Raw genomic sequence first — 24,381 nt, forward strand, 5'->3', positions numbered from 1 at the left:
GTTAAGTTAACCCCGGGGCCGACTCCCCGAGAGAGGCCGCCGCTGACCCCGCCGCACCCGGGCCCGGCGACCGAGCCTCCGCAGCCCGGAGGCGTAAGAAGCAGCCGAGCCGCGGCCCTCAGGTCCGAGAGCCCGGGGCAGGCGCCTGCTCATTCCTCCCTCAGCCCGGGGGCGGCGGCGGCCCCGGGCGCGCGGGAGCAGCCGCGCCTCAGGCGGGCAGAGGTCAGTTCCGTCTCCTTCCTCCCCGACCGCCGGCCGCCGTGGGGGCCTGCGCCGCGCAGCCTCGGGTCGTTCGCAGCCGCTCTCTGGCGGTGGCGGTGGCGGTGGCGGCGGCGGCGGCTGCGGGAGAGGCAGCGCGTCCACGCGGTGCAGGGCTGCGGCCCGGTCCTCGCCCTGTGGCACTCTAGGCCCCGAGAGCGCGGAGCAGCCGGGGGCCTTCACCGTTGGGCACACGCCGGAGAGGAGCCGGCGTGTGGGGGTGGGACGGATGGCGCGGGCCGGCCTCCGGCCCCGACTCGCGAGTGGGCGTCCCCGGGCGGCGGAGTGTGAGGTGCGCGCGCACGCTCCCGGCCCCGCCGCCGCCCCTCCCCCGGCCCGCCCGGCCCGCGCTCCGGCCTCGCGCCGCTGCAGGCTCCAGCGCCGCCCTCCCGCCAGCCGCCGGCGCGCCCCCCGGAAGCGTCCTGCCGCCGCCGTCTGGGTGCCTGGGGGGAGAAGGTCTCCCGTCCGCGCTTCAGTGATAACTTCACCCGTGCCGGGCTTTGCCATCGTCACTCGTGGGACTGACCGAGCGTTTGGGGCGGGGGTGGGGAGTGTTCAGGTCACCAAGGCTTCGCTGCAATCAAATTACTGGGACTCAAAGGATCTGATGGCCAAGGTTAACGTTTAATCTTGCTCTGTGGAAATCATGTCTTCAGTTGGGGACCGTTGATCCCTTAGGGCTCAAAGACTGGGTCTCCAACTTCTTTGCAGCCCCATGCACGTCGTTGGGCACCCGAGGCTCGAGTCATCTCTGTTGAGCATCAACCAAGTGCCTGGCTCTATGTTTAAAATGGCGACCTTTCGTCTAGATGTCCTGGTTGAGGAGTCTCCAGCAGCAGTCCATATGACCCCACAGGACAGCAGCCTCGTCGTCCTTCAGTTTCTGAAAGACCTTCTCCCAGCATCTCCTTCACACTCCTCACCACCACCGCTCCTGCAAAAGAGATAATAAGTATGAACGAGGAGGTGCTAGAACCCCAAAAGATAGCAATATTGTTTAAATTAAGCCTGAAAAGCAACCTGAGTTGATTTCTGTTATCCAGTGTTCAGAACCGTGTTGTGGTTGGTGATGGTGGTTTAGTCGCCAAGTCATATCCGACTTGCGACCCCATGGGCTGTAGCCTGCCAGGCTCCTCTGTACATGAGATTCTCCAGGCAAGAATGCTGGAGTGGGTTACCATTTCCTTCTCCAGGGGAGTCTTCCCTACCCAGGAATTGAACCCGGGTCGGTCACCTGCACTGCAGGCAGATTCTTTACCAACTGAGCTATGAGGGAAGCCCCCGTGTTGTGATTAAGAACAAAAAATTTATATGATACACAAATACTCTTACTTCCAACTTTGAGATTGTGTTTGATATTAAGATGTCATTCCCTCTACACATCCTTAGTGATAACTGGGAATTGGAAAGTAGTCCCTTAAGTGGCAGGGACAAAAGGTCAGCCTTAGCTAAAAATCAAACAAAAAATCCTCATTCATTGGCACAATTTAAAGTACATTCCAGTCTGCACTATTTCCAGAAGTTCTGCATATCTAACTACCTACCATATGACAAAAGAAGTCATTGTCATTGATTCACCAAATGAAACAAAGACATAAAAATGTTATGTGCCACCTCTCACCCATTCAGGCTGGCAGCCCAATCCAAAGTGAGATTTGTGTTGGACACTTGTGAAAAGTAGATGTAAAAAATTCCCTGCCTTCCCAATGTGTCTTTATAAAGTGTGCCAATTTTATGAATAAGTTTCTAATGCTGAGCCTCTCTGTAAGCCAAAGGAGAAGAAACCCGTGGGTTTCCAACTGTTGAGGTCATTACTTTCCATGGAAAGATCAGGGGAAATAAATTTGATTTCTAAATGAAATAGCAAGTTATATAATCCTTGAAGGATAAATATTATCTAGATCAACACCAAATCGTTAACCACAGACATATCAATCATGAAACCTGCTCTAACCTAGTAGACAAGTATGACTCATAGCTGGTGGAGAAGACTTACCTGTGTCCCTCTCTTTTGCCCTTGCCTATTTTGCAAAATTCACTTTTCCTTCAGGAGAGTAAAAACATCCTTCCTTAAATTAGAGGTTATTACAAATGCAGTCTGCAATTCTAAGGCCATTGATGATGCTGTTGATTATCTTACTGTAATCTTACACAAGCATCAAAAAGTGTGTGTTTTCATTCTAGAGACTAGTCTCTGAAATGATTTTTAAAAGAATCAGTATTGTTTTGTTGATCTTTAAAAGCAAGTCAAAAATATATTCATAAATTATAACTACAAGTATATAAAATTATGTGTATAAAAAATTTAAAGGGAATATTTGAAGAAGACTATAGCTGTTGTTAACCACAGACTTATCAATCATGAAACCTGCTTTAACCTAGTAGAAAAGAAATGCAAAAAGGCAAAATGGTTGTCTGAGGAGGCCTTACAAATAGCTGTGAAAAGAAGAGAAGTGAAAAGCAAAGGAGAAAAGGAAAGATACTCCCTTTTGAATGTAGAGTTCCAAAGAATAGCAAGGAGAGATAAAAAGCCTTCCTCGGCGATCAGTGCAAAGAAATAGAGGAAAGCAATAGAATGGGAAAGACTAGAGATCTCTTGAAGAAAATTAGAGATACCAAGGGAACATTTCATGCAAAGATGGGTTCGATAAAGGACAGAAATGGTATGTACCTAACAAAAGCAGAAAATATTAAGAAGAGGTGGCAAAAGTACACAGGAGAACTGTACAAAAAAGGTCTTCATGACCCATATAATCACGATGGTGTGATCACTCACCTAGAGCCAGACATCCTGGAATGTGAAGTCAAGTGGGCCTTACTTGCATCACTATGAACAAAGCTAATGGAAGTGATAGAATTCCAGTTGAGCTATTTCACATCCTGAAAGATGATGCTGTGAAAGTGCTGCAGTCAATATGCCAGCAAATTTGGAAAACTCAGCAGTGGCCACAGGACAGGAAATGGTCAGTTTTCATTCCAATCCCAAAGAAAGGCAATCCCAAAGACTGCTTAAACTACCACACAATTGCACTCATCTCACAAGCTAGTAAAGTAATGCTCAAAATTCTCCAAGCCAGGCTTCAGCAATACGTGAACCATGAACTTCCAGTTGTTCAAGCTGGTTTTAGAAAAGGCAGAAGAACCAGAGATCAAATTGCCAACATCCACTGGATCATTGAAAAAGCAAGAGAGTTCCACAAAAATTTCTCCTTCTGCTTTATTGACTATGCCAAAGCCTTTGACTGTGTGGATCATAATAAACTGTGGAAAGTTCTGAAAGAGATGGAGAATACCAGACTACCTGACCTGCCTCTTGAGAAACCTATATGCAGGTCAGGAAGCAACAGTTAGAACTGGACGTGGAACAACAGACTGGTTCCAAATAAGAAAAGGAGTATGCCAAGGCTGTATATTGTCACCCTGCTTATTTAACTTATATACAGAGTACATCATGAGAAATGCTGGGCTGGAGGAAGCACCAGCTGGAATGAAGATTGCCAGGAGAAATATCAATAACCTCAGATATGCAGATGACACCACCCTATGGGAGAAAGTGAAGAGGAACTAAAGAGCCTCTTGATGAAAGTGAAAGAGGAGAGTGAAAAAGTTGGCTTAAAGCTCAACATTCAGAAAACTAAGATCATGGCATCTGGTCTCATCACTTCATGGCAAATAGATGGGGAAACAGTGGCAGACTTTATTTTGGGGGGCTCCAAAATCACTGCAGATGGTGATTGCAGCCATGAAATTAAAAGACGCTTACTCCTTGGAAGGAAAGTTATGACCAACCTGGATAGCATATTACAAAGCAGAGACATTACTTTGCCAACAAAGGTCTGTCTAGTCACGGCTATGGTTTTTCCAATAGTCATGTATGGATGTGAGAGTTGGACTGTGAAGAAAGCTAAACACCAAAAAATTGATGCTTTTGAACTGTTGTGTTGGAAAAGACTCTTTTTTTTTTTTTCTATTTATTTTTATTAGTTGGAGGCTAGTTACTTCACAACATTGCAGTGGGTTTTGTCATACATTGACATGAATCAGCCATGGAGTTACATGTATTCCCCATCCCGATCCCCCCTCCCACCTCCCTCTCCACCCGATCCCTCTGGGTCTTCCCAGTGCACCAGGCCCCAGCACATGTCTCATGCATCCCACCTGGGCTGGTGATCTGTTTCACTATAGATAATGTTCATGCTGTTCTCTCGAAACATCCCACCCTCGCCTTCTCCCACAGAGTCCAAAAGTCTGTTCTGTACATCTGTGTCTCTTTTTCTGTTTTGCATATAGGGTTATCATTACCATCTTTCTAAAGTCCATATATATGTGTTAGTATGCTGTAATGGTCTTTATCTTTCTGGCTTACTTCACTCTGTATAATGGGCTCCAGTTTCATCCATCTCATTAGAACTGATTCAAATGAATTCTTTTTAATGGCTGAGTAATATTCCATGGTGTACATGTACCACAGCTTCCTTATCCATTGTCTGCTGATGGGCATCTAGGTTGCTTCCATGTCCTGGCTATTATAAACAGTGCTGCGATGAACATTGGGGTGCACATGTCTCTTTCAGATCTGGTTTCCTTGGTGTGTATGCCCAGGAGTGGTATTGCTGGGTCATATGGCAGTTCTATTTCCAGTTTTTTAAGAAATCTCCACACTGTTGGAGAAGACTCTTGAGAGTCCCTTGGACTGCAAGGAGATCCAACCAGTCCATCCTAAAGGAGATCAGTCCTGGGTGTTCATTGGAAGGACTGATGCTGAGGCTGAAACTCCAATACTTTGACCACCTCATACGAAGAGTTGACTCATTGGAAAAGACCCTGATGCTGGGAGGGATTGGGGGCAGGAGGAGAAAGGGATAACAGAGGATGAGATGACTGGATAGCATCACCGACTCGAGGGACATGAGTTTGAGTAAACTCTGGGGGTTGGTGATGGACAGGGAGGCCTGGCGTGCTGCAGTTCATGGGGTCGCAAAGAGTCGGACACAACTGAGCAACTGAACTGAACTGAACTGATAGCTGTTGTGTTAAGATGGTATTATATATGGTTTTTCCACATGTGCTCTGTTTGTATTACTTTTATAATTAAATAAAAATTTTCAAATAGACTAACATTTGAGAAATTTAAGGTCAAATTTCAAGTAAGTGGACAGAGTTGTATCAAGATGAACACACGTCTGAAGGCGATCAACAGGAAACAGAGCCTACGTGAGCAGGTGGCATTTCCCTATAGCTCAGATAGTAAAGAATCTGCCTATAATGCAGGAGACCTGGGTTCAATCCCTGGGTCAGGAAGATCCCCTGAAGAAAGAAAGAAAGAAAGTGAAGTCGCTCAGTCGTGTCCAACTCTTTGCGACCCCATGGACTGTAGCCTACCAGATTCCTTCATCCATGGGATTTTCCAGGTAAGAATACTGGAATGGGTTGCCATTTCCTTCTCCAGGAGATCTTCCCGACCCAGGGGTTGAACCCGGGTCCCCCACATTGTAGGCAGATGCTTTACTGTCTGAGCCACTAGGGAAGTTCTGGAGATGGCAACCTGCTCCAGTATTCTTGCCTGGGAAATCCCATGGACAGAGGAGCCTGGCAGGCTATAGTTCATGGGGTCAAAAAGAGTCAGACATGACAAAGCACACACCCAGACATAGACAAGATTCCAAAATGACAGATGAATTTCCCTTTTATAAATCCATATAATTTAATATTTTAGGAAATAGGAATTATTAAGTTCATAATAAAACAAAATTTATCCTGACGGTTCAGATTTATAGGACCATTACTGAGATCCACTTATGTATTACAGTCTAACAGCTATTTGTTCAATCATACCTTTTCCATTATTGAAACAATTTAACATCTATTAACACATACATCTATTAGCACACATACATACACCATCTAGCTCTGTTTTCAGTGAAACTGAAGTCACATACTAGAGAGAAAAAAATAACTGGAATGCCAAAAGAGGCTTTTGATTTACTTATATAACCTGTTCCTTCTTAGTATGAACTGGTTCCCAAGAAAGATATTATAGGAGAAATTACGACATCACCATTAATGTGTAGAAAAATTGCTAAGTTTTGGCCAGCTCTTTCCATTCTTGCATTCTTCTATAAAGTTTTTTTCCTAGAGGTCAGGGATAAGCTGAAGTTCAAGGTTATGAAACTCTCGTTAGCTCTCTGTAACTAAAGGATAAAGGATCCTTTAACTAAAGGCGGATCCTTTACCACTGAGCCAGCAAGGAAGCCCCTAACCCATGAGCCCTTGAGGCTTCAGTTTGTCAGATAATTGTCAATGCTCACCTATCTCCCCACACCGGACTGTGTGCTCATTGAGACAGGGATTCCAACTTATTTCTCCAAACCTCTGGCACCTAGTACAGGCTATATTACATGGTAGTCCTTCAACAAATGTGTCTTTCATAAGCAAATGCTCAGACAGACAGGTGAAGTTTTCTGGACTCTGCTGACTTGTTGATATCCTTTACCTTGATAAAGGATCAGGTTAGGGGCTTCCTTGCTGGCTCAGTGGTAAAGGATTCGCCTGCCAATACAGGAGACTCGGGTTGGATTCCATCCCCGGGTTGGAAAGATCCGCTGGAGAAGGAAATGTCAACCCACTCCCATAATCTTACCTGGGAAATCCCACAGACAAAAGAGCCTGGTGGGTTACAGTCCATGGGGTCGCAGATGAGTTGGGCACAACTTGGTGACTAAACAAGTCAGAAGAGTCCAAAAAACTCCACCTGTCTGTCTGAGCCAAAACACTTGAGACACATTTGCTTATGAAAGACACATTTGAAAAAAAAGAAAGAAAGAAAGACACATTTGTTGAAGGACTACCATGTAATATAGCCTGTACTAGGTGCTAGAGGTTTGGAGAAATAAGTTGGAATCCCTGTCTCAATGAGCACACAGTCCGGTGTGGGGAGATAGGTGAGCATTGACAATTACCTGACAAACTAAAGCCTCAAGGGCTCATGGGTTCACTGAAAGGGCACCAAAGTGAGGGAAGGGAGACTGGAAGTATGTCAAGGATGGTTTCTAGGTCAAATGTTTGAGCTGAGCCTTTAACCAGCTGGGAAGAAGGCTAGTGTTCCAACATAGGGAGCAGAACATGCACAGGCATCCAGAGTTGCTTGTTACTACCGCTTAACCAGAAACTTCCCTGCTTTATTACAGTAAATATGTTGCTTGACCTAAACCCTCAATACTCTTGAGCCATGCATACTTACTCTGCCACTTCACTCATCTCCGACTCTTTGCAACCCCATGAACTATAGCCCACTGGGCGCCTCTGTCTATGGGATTTCCCAGGCAAGAATACTGGAGTGGGTTGCTTCTCCAGGGGACCATCCTGACCCAGGGATTGAACCTGTGTCTCCTGCTTTGGCAGGTGGATTCTTTACCACTGAACCACCTGGGAAGCCCAATACTCTTCAAGAGGGAAAATGAAATGTTCAAATTTTAGAAAAACATGTGACTATGTAAACACATGACTAGGACCTCTGAGTAAGTAAGTGTTAGTAACTGTTAGTCGCTCAGTTGTGCCCGACTCTTTGTGACCCCATGGACTGCAGCCCACCAGACTCCTCTGCCCATGAGGTTTCCCAGGCAAGGATATTGGAGTGGGTTGCCATTTCCTCAGGGCCAAGCAATGAGGAAGCCAGACGCTTCAGCATCACTGGCCACATAGTGAATCTGCTTCTTCTGTGAACCCAGCTATACCTAATGCTAGTTCATCCTTTGAACTCTGAGTTACACAAGCCTGTAAATTTCTTTACAGTCATCATTAGTTCCTGTGACGCACAATGTAGAGAACGCCCAGCAAGTCATTGCGTGGAGGTGCTCTGGCGCTCTCTAGTATGTGAAGCAGCAATAGTTCCACAAATATAAAGGATGAGGGACCAGAAGGAACTCACTCTTTCAGGCAACCATCAGACTTGGGTCAGGGATGACAGTGCGGAGAAGGCCTAGAATGGAAAGGGCTGAACACAAATGACAGCAAGGGTATCTCAAACCTAGCAGCCTCTATTGTTGTTTAGTCACTAAGTTGTGTCTGACTCTTTTTCAGCTCCATGGACTGTAACCCGCTAGGCTTCTCTATCCATGGGATTTCCCAGGCAAGAGGACTGCAGGGTGTTGTACACCAGGAGTTGTATTCTAATGAAACGCTCCTACCCACTCTTCCCCTACCATGGGAAAAGTGAGGCCAAAGAAAAGGAGTTGCCCCTAGCACATGCCATGTTCTTTCTCCTTCCTCCAAACTTTTCACAGGTTCTTCCCACTTTTTTTCACCTGCCAACTCCTACTCATCCTGATGCCTATAGTAAAAACTATCACTCATATTTACTGAATCCCAGCTATGGGGGAAGCACTATCAGATACATGAGCTCATTTAATTCTCATAACAACCCTATGAGGTATGTATTTTTATTTTAATCTTATGGTTGAAGAAATAAGAATAAAGAAGTTTTCCAGTGTTTCCAGGTTCACACAGGTCAATGGCAAAGGTAGGATTAGGTCCAAGATTCTCCAGTCCCAGAGCCTGGATTTTTTTCATTATATGCAGCTTCTTTCCATATTTCCTTTATCTTTTGATATCTAGAACATAGTATAGCACTGACAGTGGATGTACAATACTATTTAATGAATGAATATATAAATCAGTGGCATATATTGTCAAGATAACTGCCTTGAGTGGATTAAAAACAGCTTTAATATGAGGCTTTACAAAGAACGCTTAACCTCCTTTGGCATCAGATTACTCTTTATAAAGGTGGATGGGAATATCCAATTTTGAAGAGTTCCATAGGGGCTCCTGGGATTCCTTGGTGCTTGTTACAAAAAGTAAATAAATAGTCTTGTTTAGGCTTCAAAAATAAAGCAGAGTAGGCCTCGGACCTTGCTTCTAACCTGCCTGGACATTGCCCCAACTGTGAGTGACTGTAGGTGACTGCCTCCTGTGAGTTTAAGACTGGCAGCACCATAGAGAAGATAGGAAACTAATTTTGAGATTGTTTAACCCCTGGATGGGGTCTGGTGAAGCAAGCCAACATTCAAAGTTATACAAGACAAATGAAATTTGCTCAGTCTTGTCTGACTTTTGTGACTTCATGGACTGTACAGTCCATGGAATTCCCCAGGCCAGAATACTGTACAATTTCCTTCTCCAAGGGATGTTCCAACCCAGGGATCGAACCCAGGTCTCCCCCACTGCAGGTAAATTCTTTACCATCTGAGCCACCAGGGAAGACCCTTGTTTTTACAAGACAAAACAAACAGCATTAACATGAAACCAGGCTTGCAATTTGCTCACAGACTGATGATTATATTAATTTGTGAGATTATAAGTGGGAACCCCAAACTGCAATCTTTGAAGTCTCACCCAGGGAGTGGATGTGCTGCCTGAGACCTTTTACCTATTGGACTCAAGATGTGCTGTGACACGGGACTTCCCAGTGCTGTCTAAGTCTGGATGTTGGTCAAAACCCGATTTGGTGATGTATCCTCTGCTCTTTCTATTTCTCTTTTAATGTTAGTATATTGAAAGTAAGTTAGATAATTCTCTAATAAGTATTTGGATTATTTAAATATATGTAATGAGTGGCTTGGGCTTCCCTCGTAGCTCCAGTCGGTAATGAGTCTGCCTGCAATGCAGGAGACCCAGGTTCAATTCCTGGGTCAGGAAGACCTCCTGGAGAAGGAAATAGCAACCCACTCCAGTATTCTTGCCTAGAGAATCCCATGGACAGAGGAGCCTGGCGGGCTACAGTCCATAGAGTCACAAGAGTTGGACACGACTTAGTGACAAAACCTCTGCCGCCACTTGGGTACTTATATCACACCCCTTCACACTCAGGAGCGAGCTACCTGATTGGGGAGTGCTGTTCCATTCATTGGCTCATAGGCCAATGACTGAACGGAACTAATCTATTAAAAAGTCCCAATTACTGAGGACTCATTCTTTTGTTCCCTTTCTGCCCCAGAACTAGTGCAACGATCTTTTGTGAACATGTCTGCTTGTCAGACCCCGCATTCCCCTTTGCTGGGCTGTCCTGAGGCCAAGGTTTGTGGGAGTGAGGGGTCAGCTGAGAGTGTCTGAAGCTTTTTTGGATTATAGATCTAGAACCTTGTTCTTTATTAGCTTATCTGTAATAGAGCTGACATTAAAAAAAAAAAAAAAAAAAAACCAAAAAACCTCCACTTGATTATCCTGTATGTCTTCATTTAAAATCAGTGGGGGAAAGGGGTGGGACATGCAATTTACTGATCCTCTCAAATAATTAAATATGGCTATAACATAGATGGTAGAGGGAGGGTATGTGAGAGGTAAAGCCACAGATAGAAATATTGTATCTACTACTGTGGGCAAGAATCCTTTAGAAGAAATGGGGTAGCCCTCATAGTCAACAAAAAAGTCTGAAATGCACTTGGGTGCAATCTCAAAAATGACAGAATGCTCTCTGTTCATTTCCAAGGCAAATCATTCAATATCACAGTAATACAAGTCTATGCCCCAACCAGTAATGCTGAAGAAGCTGAAGTTGAACAGCTCTATGAAGAGCTACAAGACCTTCTAGAACTAACACCCAAAAAAGATGTCCTTTTCATCATAGGGGACTGGAATGCAAAAGTAAGAAGTCAAGAGCTACCTGGAGTAACAGGCAAATTTGGCCTTGAAGTACAAAATGAAGCAGGGCAAAGGCTAACAGAGTTTTGCCAAAAAAATGCACTGGTCATAGCAAACACCCTCTTCCAACAACGCAAGAGACGATTCTAAACATGGACATCACCAGATGGCCAATACCAAAATAAGATTAATTATATTTTTTCCAGCTGAAGATGGAGACGTTCTATACAGTCAGCAAAAACAAGACTGGGAGCTGATTGTGGCTCAGATCATGATCTCCTTATTGCAAAATTCAGACATATTGAAAAAATAGGGAAAACCACCAGATCATTCAGGTATGACCTAAACAAAATCCCTTATGATTATATAAAGGAAGTGAGAAATAGATTCAAGGGATTAGATCTGATAGAGTGCCTGAAGAACTATGGACAGACGCTTGTGACATTGTACAGGAGTCAGTGATCAAGACCATTTCCAATAAAAAGAAATGCAAGAAGGCAAAATGGTTGTCTGAGGAGGGCTTACAAATAGCTGAGAAAAGAAGAGAAGTTAAAGGCAAAGGAGAAAAGGAAAGATACACCCATCAGAATGCAGAGTTCCAAAGAATAGCAAGAAGAGATAAGAAAGCCTTCCTCAGTGATCAAAGCAAAGAAATAGAGAAAACAATAGAATGGGAAAGACTAGAGATCTCTTTAAGAGAATTAGAGATACCAAGGAAACATTTCATGCAAAGATGGACACAATAAAGGACAGATATGGTATGGATCTAACAGAAGCAGCAGATACTAAGAAGAGATGGCAAGAATACACTGAAGAACTATACAAAAAAAGATCTTAATGACCCAGGTAATCACGATGGTGTGATTACTCACCTAGAGCCAGATATCCTAGAATGTGAAGTCAAGTGGGCCTTAGGAAGCATCACTACGGACAAAGGTAGTGGAGGTGATGGAATTCCAGTTGAGCTATTTCAAATCCTAAAAGATGATGCTGTGAAAGTGCTGCACCCACTATGCCAGCAAATTTAGAAAAGTCAGCAGCAGACACAGGACTGGAAAAGGTCAGTTTTCATTCCAATCTTAAAGAAGAGCAATGCCAAAGAATGTTCAAACTACTGCACATTTGCACTCATCTCACACACTAGCAAAGTAATCCTCAAAATCCTCCAAGCCAGGCTTCAGCAGTACATGAACCGTGAAATTCCAGATGTTCAAGCTGGATATAGAAAAGACAGAGAAACCAGAGATCAAATTGCCAACATCCATTGGATCATAGAAAAAACAAAAGAGTTCCAAAAAACATCTACTTCTGCTTTATTTAATTCCCTGGTGGCTCAGATGGTAAAAGCGTCTGCCTACAATGCGGGAGATCAGGGTTCGATCCCTGGGTCGGAAAGATCCCCTGGAGAAGGAAATGGTAACCCACTCCAGTACTCTTGCCTGGAAAATCCCATGGATGGAGGAACCTGGCAGGCTACAGTCCATGGGGTCGCAAAGAGTTGGACACGACTGAGTGACTTAACTTTCTTTCTTTTCTGATTTACTGACTACACCAAAGCCTTTGACTGTGCATTACAGCAAACTGTGGAAAATTCTTCAAGAGATGGGATTACTACACCACCTTACCTACCTACTGAGAAATCTGTATGCAGGTCAGAAGCAACAGTTAGAGCCAGACATGGAACAATTGACTGATTCCAAATCGGGAAAGGAGTATGTCAAGGTTGTATATTGTCACCCTGCTTATTTAACTTATATGCAGAGTACGTTATGTGAAATGCCAGGCTGGATGAATCAATCACAAGCTGGAATCAAGATTGCCAGAAGAAATATCTCAGATACACAGATGATACCACCCTTATGGCAGAAAGTGAAGAGGAGCTCAACAGCCTCTTGATGAAAGAAAGAGGAGAGTGAAAAAGCTGACTTGAAACTCAACATTAAAAACACTAAGATGATGGCATCCAATCCCATCACTTCATGGCAAATGGAAGGGGAAACAATGGAAACAGTGACAGATTTTATTTTCTTGGGCTCTAAAATCACTGCAGATGGTGATTGCAGCCATGAAATTAAAAGACACTTGCTCCTTGGAAGAAAAGCTACAACCAACCTAGACAGCATATTGAAAAACAGAAACATTACTTTGCTGACCAAGGTTCATCTAGTCAAAGCTATGGTTTTTCCAGTAGTCATGTATGGATGGGACAGTTGGATTATAAAGAAATCTGAGCACCAAAGAATTGATGCTTTTGAACTGTGGTGTTGGAGAAGACGCTTGAGAGTCCCTTGGACTGCAAGGAGATCCAACCAGTCAATCCTAAAGGAAATAAGTCCTGAACATTCATTGGAAGGGCTGATGCTGAAGCTGAAACTCCAATACTTTGGCCACCTGATGCGAAGATCTGACTTATTAGAAAAGACCCCGATGCTGAAAAGATTGAAGGCAGGAGGAGAAGGGGATGACAGAGGATGAAGTGGTTGGATGGCATCACCGACTGGATGGATATGAGTTTGAGCAAGCTCTGGGAGTTGGTGATGGTCAGGGAAGCCTGGCATGCTGCAGTCCATGGGGTCACAAAGAGTCAGACATGACTGAACTAAACTGGACGGAACTGAAAGCCAGAAGGTTAAACACTAGAAAGATTTCTGCTCAAGTTGGTACAGTAAGGTCATGCTTTGATCTACAGACTTTACTTCACACAAATAGTAATGATGGTGAAAATAAAGAGAAAGCCAAACTGATGTAACCAAGCTCTGTAACAAAATAACTCTTTTCTTAGATCAGAAATGGAACTGAAACAGAAAGCACTTAGCAAGTCTGCAGCTAGAGACCCACTGAGGTAGAAAGTTTGAAACCCAAAATTTGTGTCTCCTGTGAAGTGACAGCAACTAAACAGGCTCCAAACAAGGTGCAGGACAGTCTTAGTTGTTGAAGTCAGGAACTTGTGAGAGGATACTGAAAATAAACTGCTGCCAGCCCACTGCCTGGGGAAGCAGAAGGATAAAAAGACACAGCCTTGGAATCGGGAGCTAAGCCAAGTAGGTGGCCAAGCGACTAGTTCTGCAATATCCCCAACACCGCTATGCAGTAGGAGTACAAAATGTCAACACTAATCCTGATTCCAGAACAAAAGTTCAGGAAGGCATCTGAAAGCAAAAATCATTGAGCCTGAAGGGGTGAGCACAAAGAGGGCAGGGGAGGGCGAAGCATACTAAATTAAAATAAGACAGAAAAAAGCAAATAAAAACTTCACTCAAAATGAGCCTGACCACCAAATTCCAAAGATATACAGAAGTCTCATACTATGAAAGATGGCCAACAAAATTAACACTCAGAATATGAATTTACTCCAAATAAAATTACACTATGATATTATGTGACAAAGATTATGTGGCAGATACAAGTTGCATGAAGAACAGGTAAATGAGGTAAATATGGGGGGGGGGGGGAAGACAATGGAAATCTTGAAAATAAGTATATGGTCATTGAGATTTTTTAAAAAATCAATGGACAGGTTGACCCTGGAGCTGGCCAAAGTTGAAGAGAAAAAGTAATTCACCCAGACCATAGTAGAGAAGAATTCACCCAGAACATAATATAGAAAAATAGTTATTTAAAAATGTGAAAAAAAATTGGTATTCAGGGGATTATATTGAATGACTTCCTTATATGTCTCTTAAGAATTTCAGAAGGAAATACTAAAAACTGGAGGGAAGAGTGGACAAGTTATACTTTAAAAATGAAGATATGACTGAAGGTTTTCTAATCAAAACATCAGAACACCATCTGTACTGAGCAAGATAAATAAAAGTAAATGACCACTTCGGTTACATTATAGTGAAACTACAGAGAAATAAGGATAAAGATAAAATCTTAAGTTACCAAGAGGAAAATACTGATTACCTTCAAAAAGTCTATGGAGTTCTCCAAAGCAACAACAGAAGAAAGAAAACAATTGAGTATCTTAGATGTATTGAATGGAACATTATCAACCAAGTATTTGATTTCCAGATAAACTACCATTTCAGGAGAGGGCAGAACAAAGACATTTTCAATCATAAAAGACTAGGGAGTTTTCCACCCACAGACCTAAACTAAAAGAACTACTAAAGAATGTACTTCCCCCAATGAGAAAATTAAGCCCAGAGAGAAAGCATAGGATACAGAAGATTCTAGTGAGGGAAGAAATTAATAAACTGTGATGGTAGAATTGAAAATAACTACTTTAGGAGTATGGTATTAACAGACACAGACTACTACACGTAAAATAGATAAGCAACAAGAATTTGCTATATAACACAGGGAACTATATTCAATTTCTTATAAAAAACCAATAATGGAAAATAACCTGAAAAAATACATATGTATAACTGAATCACTTGGCTGAAACTAACACAATATTGTGAACCAGCTATACTTTAACTAAAAAAATAATATTTTAGTATTGAAAAAGAAGGAAAGAAATGTTTTCAATGAGTAGTTAAAACATGCTAAGTCCTTTGTCATGTTTGGAAGAGGAATATAAATGATTGTGTCTGAATACTTTGTCTATAAGATATTTTATATTAATAAAAAACTGATCTAGAGCTTCTAAACCTGCAAAGAAAAAAGAGTAGCAAGGAATGGGGAGAGTTGATATGGAAAACTGATCATTCTATAGAAGGCAGAGAAGAAGAAAAAATCACATCAAACAAAACCCCAAATTAAATAGAATAGTAGAATTAAATCCTATTATCAGGGATTTCCCTGGTGGCCCAGTGGCAAAGACTCCATGCTCTCAGTTCAGGAGTCCTGGGTTTGATCCCTGGTCAGGGAACTAGTTCCCACATGCCGTAGTTAAGACCTGGCAGAGCCAAATAAATAAATAAATGTTAAAAAAAAAAAAAAAATCCTATTATCAGCAAGCACAATAACCAAACAGATTTAAGTTACTTATTAAAAGACTGGTTATCAGATTGTTTGGAGTAATATTCAGACATATAACATTAGTGAAAAAACACAAAACTAAACCACAGAAATATTACATAAAAAGAGATTTTAAAAAAGAAGCTATCAAAATACTGTAAAAAAAAAAGTTGATGAAGCATTATTAATATGAGACAAAAAAGTATTTTGAATCAAATGTACTAATTAAGAGTATCAGTACCAAGAAGATGAATGTAGTTTTCAGTTATAGAAAGCAAAACCACCAGAATTGCAAAGAGACATTGACAAGCCCACTGTCTGAGTGGGAGATTTTAATCTGTCAGACACAACTATTATGTTAGTGCAAACATAATTGCAATTTTGTACCGTGAGGTTTAAATAATTATAACTAGACTTAAATACATCTTTATTAATCTAAATAGGAACCATTATAATCAACACATTTTTGCCAAAAAGAAATTAAGTTTGCTTATTCCTGTAGCATAAAAATCCATGCTACAGGATTCCATGAACTCTTGGAAAGTATTTTTTGCCTTCTGCTTGTTGTGAAAGCATTTTCCCTGCAGAAAGTTGTCAAGATGCTTGAAGAAGTGGTAGTTGGTTGGTGAGAGGTCAGGTGAATATGGAAGATGAAGCCAAACTTCATAGCCCAATTTGTAAAACTTTTGAAGCATTGGTGTGTGACGTGTGGTCAGGCATTGTCATGGAGAAGAATTGGGTCCTTTCTGTTGACCAGTGCCAGCTGCAGGTGTTGAAGTTTTTGGTGCACCTCATCAATTTGCTGAGCATACTTCTCAGATGTAATGGTTTCTCTGTGATTCAGAAAGCTGTAGTGGAACAGACCAGCAGCAGAGCACCCAACAGTGACCATAATCTTTTTTGGTGCAACATTGACTTTCAGAAGTGCTTTGGAGCTTCTTCTTGGTTCAACCACTGAGCTGGACATACCAGCTGTCATATAAAAATCCACTTTTCATTGCTCAAACTGATTGAGAAATGGTTCATTGTTGTATACAATAAGCAAAAATAACACTTCAACAATTTTCTTGATTTGGGTCAGCACTCGAGGCACCCACTTATTGGACTTTTTCACCTTTCCAGTTTGCTTCAAATGCCAAACAACCATAGAATGGTCAACATTGAGTTCTTCAGCAATTCCTCATGTTGTTGTAAGAGAATCAGCTTCAATGATCCCCTCAGTTTGCTGTTGTCAACTTCTGATGACCAGCCATGGCACTCCTTATCTTCAAGACTCTTGTCTCCTTTGCAAAACTAATTGAACCACCAGTGCACTGAATGTTCGTTAGCAGTTCCTGGGCCAAATGCTTTTGTTGATGTTGCGAGCCATCTCTGCTGCTTTATGATCTATTTTGAATTTGAATAAGAAAATTGCTCAAATTTGCTTTTGCCCAACATCATTTCCCTAGTCTAAAATAAATATAAAATAAACAGTAAGTAATGTCATTAGCAAAAAAAAAAAAAAAAAGCAAGAAATGTGCATTAAAATAATGTCTAACATAAGCACATTTATTTAAGAATGTATTCCAATATGAAATGCCAAATTTCAACAATGCAAAACTGCGATTACTTTTGCACCAACCTAATAGATCAAGCGGACAAAAAAAACAGGTAATAGGGATTGAATCATGAAGGGGCTCTAAGAGGCCGCATTAAGGAGTTGGGTTTTATTCTGAGAGCAATAGGAAGCCATTAAAGGATTTTAAACAGAGTAATGATTACATCAGATGTCCTTTTTTAGAAGGATCACTCTGGCTGTAAAATGGAAAATGAACTTCAGGATGATCAGACTACATAAAGACAAGAGGACTATTTTAGAAAACTCTTCCTACCGTATAGCCAAGAGATATTAACCTGAACTATAATAGAGTCATTGGTGAAATGTCCCAGACATTTCAAAGGACATTCAGATGGCATTGTTGATCAAATGGCAGAGGAGGATCAAAGACAACATCTGTCTGTATCTGTGTTCTACAAAACCTGATACATAGCAAGGAAGAGGAGGAGCAGGGTTTTGCCAGGGGTAGGGAGAGGAAGTGGGGTGGTAGGGAAAGGTGGAGATATTGTGTCCTTGTTTTTGATTATGCCGCTTAACTCTGTCAATTTTGACATTCAAACTGGTTCATTAAAAAGTTAAATTTTAGGGACTTCCCTGGTGGACCAGTGGTTCAAAATCCACCTGCCAATGCAGAGACACGGGTTCGATCCCTGGTCTGGGAAGATTCCACATGCCACAGGGCAACAAAGCACCTACACTGCCTGAATACCCCAGAGCCTTTGCTCTGCAACAAGAGAAGCCTGAGCACCGCAATAGAGAGTAGCGCCCCCATCTCTGCCACTAGAGAAAACCGTGTGCGGCAACAAAGACCCAGCACAGCCAAAAATAAACAAAACAAATAAATTTTCTAAAAAAGTTAAAATATGGATTTCTCTGGCTGTCTAGTGGTTAAGACTCTGCACTTTCAATGCCGGGGCCACAGGTTGGATCCCTGGTTGGGGAAGACTCTGCATGCTGCATGGGGACCAAAAAAAAGGGGGTAAATTATACTCAATATACAAGCGGTATACAATTCAATTTTAAAAGGTGTCTACCGAAAATACACTATTTTAAATTATTGGTGTTTATGGAATATTTCAATAATCTGGGCAAAAATTATACAATAACAATATCAGAAAACTGTGTATATTTGAAATAATCATTTTTCATGTGATAATAGCCCTTTAAGATTATTTATATTTTTATTGCAGATTTTCATGCTTTTCTGTACATAACAGACTTTAATTTGCCCAACTATTACCGTGTTATACAGTTGGTAGGGCTTTCCTTAGTGTACAGCAGGTGTTATGAACAAGGAATTCCAATCGTTGACCTGTGAGTTTTTACAGAGTCATAGATTTCATGGCACATAGCTCCTTTTCTTTTCCTGGTTGTTCTTAATTACCTTAAACTAATTCCAAGTTTACAGTGTGTGTTTATATTTCAGAGGACAATCATTCAGCGCTGACCGAAGCTAGGAAGGGTGTACATATTTTACAGCCAAAGTGAGGTTACTTACAAATGCTGGAAACTAAGGCGCTATTTTTCCAAAGGCACTTTATTCAGTATCTACAAGCATGAAAAAGTTTAAAGAACTTACAGATCTCCAATTATGAGTTTTAAGGTTTTGTATTTCTTTTACCATCATTCCAAATGCAAATGAGTTTCTGAGTTCCAAATGTGCTATGCAGTTTCAGCCTAGTATTCTGATGCATGGAGTGGAGTGTGAGCCAGTAATATAGAAACAGGACTATTTGGACTGTCGAGAAACTCTTTGGATCCTTACAGGAAATCTGCCTGAAAGTCTGCAGGCTGGAAGATTCCTGGTAGGAATAGAGCTATAAGGAGATATGTGATTCCAGTATTGCCTCTTAAGTGATGGCAAGGATGTGTTTTGAAAAGACAAAACCCTTTTTGTTTCCGGTTTTTAAAGTTAACACTTATTTGAGCTAATTAATGCTAATATTGAATTAAATTTCACACACAGATTCTGCTGTTTATTATGAGCCATTATCATTTTAGTTTCAGTTCAGACCACATTGCTTCTTCAATTGCAGCACTCTGCATTCAGGGGTAGTGCAAGCAAAATAGTGAACTGGGCTCTTCTCCTTTGGGCCAGTTGCTGTATCACTCTACTTAAAACATAATTTGGTTACCATCATGCTATATAGACATCTCTGTCTTGATAGAGAAATGCTATAACCAGAGATTCCACTATCAAGATGTTGTAGGGTTCTTCCCTATCATGGAAGTTGAAAGAACAGATGTATTATGCTTTCCTAATATTATTTAAAATTATAGTAACTTGTTAGTTTTAAACAGTATAAAAAAATTAGGCCACATCAATAAAATTATAATTCTTTATATTTCTAGCTGAGTCAGATATGTATTAAAATTAAAGGGAGTTTTCATTTCTGTCATTGAGTTGGTGGTAATTTTTTTAACCTTTATACTTCCTGGAAATACATATGCAAGGAAGGAGAGAGGGAAAGAATTGATGCACCAGTAGATGTGAATAATGCTGAAGATTTAAACGTGGTACACAGAAATTACTGAGGTGACCCAAGGACTAAAGAGTAGATAAAACCAAGGAAGGTCTTAGAATGCAGGAACAGAAAAACCAGACCCTTATCATCTTTCCCTCCCCCATGTTGTAACTATTAACGGATTTCAGGTCCTCCTGAGCAGTATAACCTGTCACCCCTCCTACCCCATCAGTTCAGTTCAGTTCAGTTGCTCAGTCGTGTCCGACTCTTTGTGACCCCATGAACTGCAGCACATCAGTCCTCCCTGTCCATCAGCAACTCCCGGAGTCCACCCAAACTCATGTCCATTGAGTCAGTGATGCCATCCAACCATCTCATCCTCTGTCGTCCCCTTCTCCTCCCACCTTCAATCTTTCCCAGCATCAGGGTCTTTTCAAATGGGTCAGTTCTTCGCATCAGGTGGCCAAAGAATTGGAGTTTCAGGTTCAACATCAGTACTTCCAATGAATAATCAGGACTGGTTTCCTTTAGTCCTGACTGGTTGGATCTCCTTGCAGACCAAGGGACTCTCAGGAGTCTTTTCCAACACCACAGTTCAAAAGCATCAATTCTTTGGCGCTCAGCTTTCTTTGTAGTCCAACTTTTATATCCGTACATGAATACTGGAAAAACCATAGCCTTGACTACCTCATAGGGAAAGGGTATTTACCCTACTCTTCCTCCACCCAGTATATGTGCCTCATCCAATCAGCAAATGACCCACAAGACCCCTACTCCTTGTACCCTAGGTATAAAAGTGGACTAAGGACCTTGTTTGAGGTCGGTTCTTCCTTGAGCTGGCCTGCTGTTCTAACAGCGTTTCCCACTCTAATAAACCTTATTTCCCTCTCATTCTGTCTCATGTCTGGAAATTCTTTTCCAACTCACGCCTGGACCATGACATTTTTGGTGGCCCATACAGGGAACTTGGGGTCTCTTCCCCCACCTCTTCACTTCTCCTTTTTCATAGGGACCGTCTGCGAACAGGCAAGTGCTGTGGAAGCAACTGAGGAACTCTGGCCAGGGTTACCCTCTGCTGTGTTCCAAAGGCCCCCCTGCTCACTGCGCCCCAGTAGCTGCCATCTGAATGGGTGAGGGTCTCACCTTTCGACTTCTTTCCAACTGAGGACTAGACCAAAGAATATTGTGTGGGCACGGGTCAGGCACTGAAAATATATTAGGGCGCCTGCCACATGAAGACTGCCATGTGAGGATGAGGGGGACACGGAACAGATAAGGCCGCAAGGGCATCTGCCCCTAACAAGACAACTTCTGTACACCGTGTCAGTGGGTGAAGCAAAACAGACCATTTTCCCCTGGCCACCGCCTCCCCAGTAGGATTGTAAGGCAGATTCCTCAGCCTTCTCCCATGTCCTTTCACTTCTTTACCTTTCCATCTGGATTGACTTACAGGAGCCTAGGTGTTGCCTCTGAGCCATCCCAAGAGCGCCTTCCCTGTTTCAGGGAATCCCGGAATGGTGAGTCACCTGGTTGCTCCCAGGAATCTCTGTCTTTCTCTGCTCGGGTCACATGATGCCTTAGTTGCATGGTTCTCAGAGGTCACATCTCACTGTTGGACACAACTGTTGGGACGGTCGCCCATTTTTGTGCCATTAGTTGCACGGAGATGTCACTGAGGCAAAAAGGGATGGCTTTTTGCCAGTCGGTGACTCTCAGTACCCCCTTCTATGGCATATAGGCAAAGGATGTGTTCTGATATGTCTCAGGAGACTCGCTCAGACTCACTCCTTGGATACATTCTCAGAAACTGGGAAGTTTTGACCCTGCCAAAGGCCTGGCCCCAATACAAACTGGGGGACCCAAAAAACATGGCCTCTGAATGGCACACTGTCTGTTGCCAAAAGCAGAGAAAGTAAGCAGAATTTCCTTACGTTCATTCCTTCATGGCCCTCAGAATCTGCATTTCAGGAACTCATGTCACATGTGTCTTTCTGTTGCCTCCCTATCTCCTGTCCCCCTCTGTCTCTCTGCATCAGATTTCCCAGATGACCCCTACCTGACCTTTCATATCCACATGACCTCTAGGAAAGAATTCTGGGGTTCCCTTTGGTCCAGGTCCTTCTCCTATTTTCAAAAGCCTGGGGGATCATAAAACTCTCCTAACATTCTAAAGAATTCCCTTATAACTACTCCTGTTTCTCAGGGTGGAGAAGGACCAAGCTTCCCCCACTCCCGCAAATTCCCTTAACCCTTCCATCTTCTGATGGGACACAGACCTCACTTCTCAACCAGAGGGACAATCCAAGATTTTTATCAGCTGATCTGCCCCTGATATCAGAGTCAATTTGAGCACTATTTGGTCTATGTTTTAGCTATGAAACTATGACTACAGAAAGGAAAGATGACTTTTGGACACAGGATGGCCATGATACATATTCTTTAGACTCCAGAGAAAATTGGTTAAAATGAATTTTTTTTTTCTTGGAAACTGCAAAACCAGTTCTTTTTGCATATGCAATTAAAAACAACTAGCTTGTTAAAAAGCCTGCCTAGGGAAATGTTTGAAGTTAACCCTTTCCATATCCTTGAAATACACAGCCCACTTTGCCTGAGACCTCAGCCTTGGACAAATTAGAACTTCAAAACAAAAGGGGGGGAATCAAAGAGACATTTTAAATCTCAAGCAGAAAACTATGAAATCTCTGCCTGTCTGTCTGGATTTATATATGTCTCAGTGAGTGTCTTTTTTTTTTTTTTTTTTTTTTAATAATATTGCTGAAGTTGTAAATGAGTTCTAATTTAATTGGCCTAAAGAAAAGTAAGCGCTTACAAATCAGACCATTCTAAATACAAGAGAAATTAACCTAAATGAATTTCAAATTTACGTGAACTGGGAAATATTCAATATTAAATATCTAGTATTAACGTTTGTTTCCTAATCTAATATAGACATGTCTAAGAGTCATTAACATTAAGCATATTTTCATTGTGCCTAGGTTTATCATAAGTTAAATATTGTTATACTGTTATATCTGTTACAAGTTTGTCAGTAAGGAAAGTAACTCGAGTGAAGAAACTTTAAAAAAAATATATAAATGAGGCAAGAGCTTTTAGATAAACTATTAAGAATAATTACACTTTAGAAATATCTGTCTAAAACAGTTTCTCTAGATATTGGTAACCTGAATTTCAAGGGTTGTGCTAAACTATGCGACAGAAGTTTATTGAATAGCTAGGTCATCTCCAAATAGAATAAGATTCTGAAACATTCATTACTGAACACTAACTTCCTCTTACAGAGAAACTAGAGATTTTGGACTATTAATGAATAATGTTTGATGCCATCCTTAGACGTTCTCTAGAGTTTTTTTTTTTTTAAGAAATTATCACTGGTAATTATGTTCACCAATCTATAGAATGCTAATACAAAGGTCAGTTCTTGGTTGCTTAAGGAAAGTAGGATGTGTGTTTTCAGTAAAGAAGATGTGAGGAATGAAATTACATTTTATGAAGGAAAAAGGAAGTAGGTCTGACATACAGGTGACTGTTTCAGGATGGGAAAATGAAGTAGTGGGTACAGAAAGTGATAAGAAGGTTTTATGGGAAGTGGACCCCAAAAGAAGAGTTTTGTGCATAAATACAAGTTTTCTTGAGATGTTGAACTGCCTTTGATGATGGATTTTAAGTTTCTTTACCTTGGAAGTGATCTGTTCTGTTTGCCTTTGAAATTTTCTTTGTTACCTTGGTTAAGTGAATATATTGTTATGATTCTATCTGACTGAGTGTTATAAACCCTTTTGATACTTATCAACAAAGTTTCCTAAATAACTTGACTTCTAGCTAACTTTGGGATGCTTCAGAGGGTCCCTGAGACATCCCAAAGTGCTCTTAAACTACTTGGGTTTGTTGGACATGTTAAATTATATGCAAAGTCCTATTGAAGGGGTGATCAATCTTCTCAGGTTATACTGTATGATGTTACTAATACAGACATCCTGAAATTCTGTGGAATTCATATAGATCTGATATGCTCTGATAAAATGTGGTCAATTATAATTCTAGTTATCATATTAAAGTGCTACTTTGTCAATTGCGATTTAATAGGATTTTAAACATGCCTTGTGGGCACTTGGCGGCGGCCACAGCGCAGACCAGACCTCACTCGCTCGCAGCTCGCTCCGCGCCCTCTGCAACAATGTCTGACAAGCCTGATATGGCTGAGATTGAGAAGTTCGATAAATCGAAATTGAAGAAAACGGAAACGCATGAGAAGAATCCACTGCCTTCGAAAGAAACGATTGAACAGAAGCAAGCAGGCGAGTCGTAATGAAGCATGCGCCGCCAGTATGCACTGTACATTCCACAAGCATTGCCTTCTTTTTTTTTTTTTTTTTTAATATATTATTTTATTAGTTGGAGGCCAATCACTTTACAACATTTCAGTGGGTTTTGTCATACATTGACATGAATCAGCCATATAGTTACACGTATTCCCCATCCCGATCCCCCCTCCCA

At 41.7% G+C, this 24,381-nt stretch overlaps 1 protein-coding gene across 3 annotated transcripts; it reads left to right on the forward strand.

The window, feature by feature from the left end:
• The first annotated feature begins 79 nt into the window (after positions 1 to 79).
• On the forward strand, positions 80 to 24,239 carry LOC136147035 (thymosin beta-4-like). 3 transcript variants are annotated; one of them, XM_065906175.1, is made up of 4 exons: positions 80 to 222; positions 20,876 to 20,996; positions 21,319 to 21,383; positions 23,971 to 24,239. In XM_065906175.1, exon 4 carries the CDS (start codon positions 23,981 to 23,983, stop codon positions 24,191 to 24,193), a length of 213 nt encoding a protein of 70 aa, XP_065762247.1. In that variant the 5' UTR covers positions 80 to 222; positions 20,876 to 20,996; positions 21,319 to 21,383; positions 23,971 to 23,980; the 3' UTR covers positions 24,194 to 24,239. The 3 variants fall into 3 exon arrangements, with proteins under 3 accessions (XP_065762247.1, XP_065762237.1, XP_065762228.1); XM_065906165.1 differs by lacking the exons at positions 20,876 to 20,996; positions 21,319 to 21,383 and having other exon boundaries at positions 85 to 222; XM_065906156.1 differs by lacking the exons at positions 80 to 222; positions 20,876 to 20,996; positions 21,319 to 21,383 and adding an exon at positions 22,512 to 22,600.
• Positions 24,240 to 24,381: the final 142 nt, after the last annotated feature.

The sequence above is a fragment of the Muntiacus reevesi genome, chromosome 1 (assembly GCF_963930625.1).
Source record: "Muntiacus reevesi chromosome 1, mMunRee1.1, whole genome shotgun sequence".
Lineage (NCBI taxonomy): Eukaryota > Metazoa > Chordata > Mammalia > Artiodactyla > Cervidae > Muntiacus > Muntiacus reevesi.

Excerpts from the sequence above, each read along its gene's own strand:
- LOC136147035 (XM_065906156.1), top strand. The coding sequence starts at position 22,560 with ATGAAATCTCTGCCTGTCTGTCTGGATTTATATATGTCTCA. Across the intron at positions 22,601-23,970 it reads CTGGATTTATATATGTCTCA|GATTTTAAACATGCCTTGTG; the intron begins GTGAGTGTCTTT and ends GCGATTTAATAG.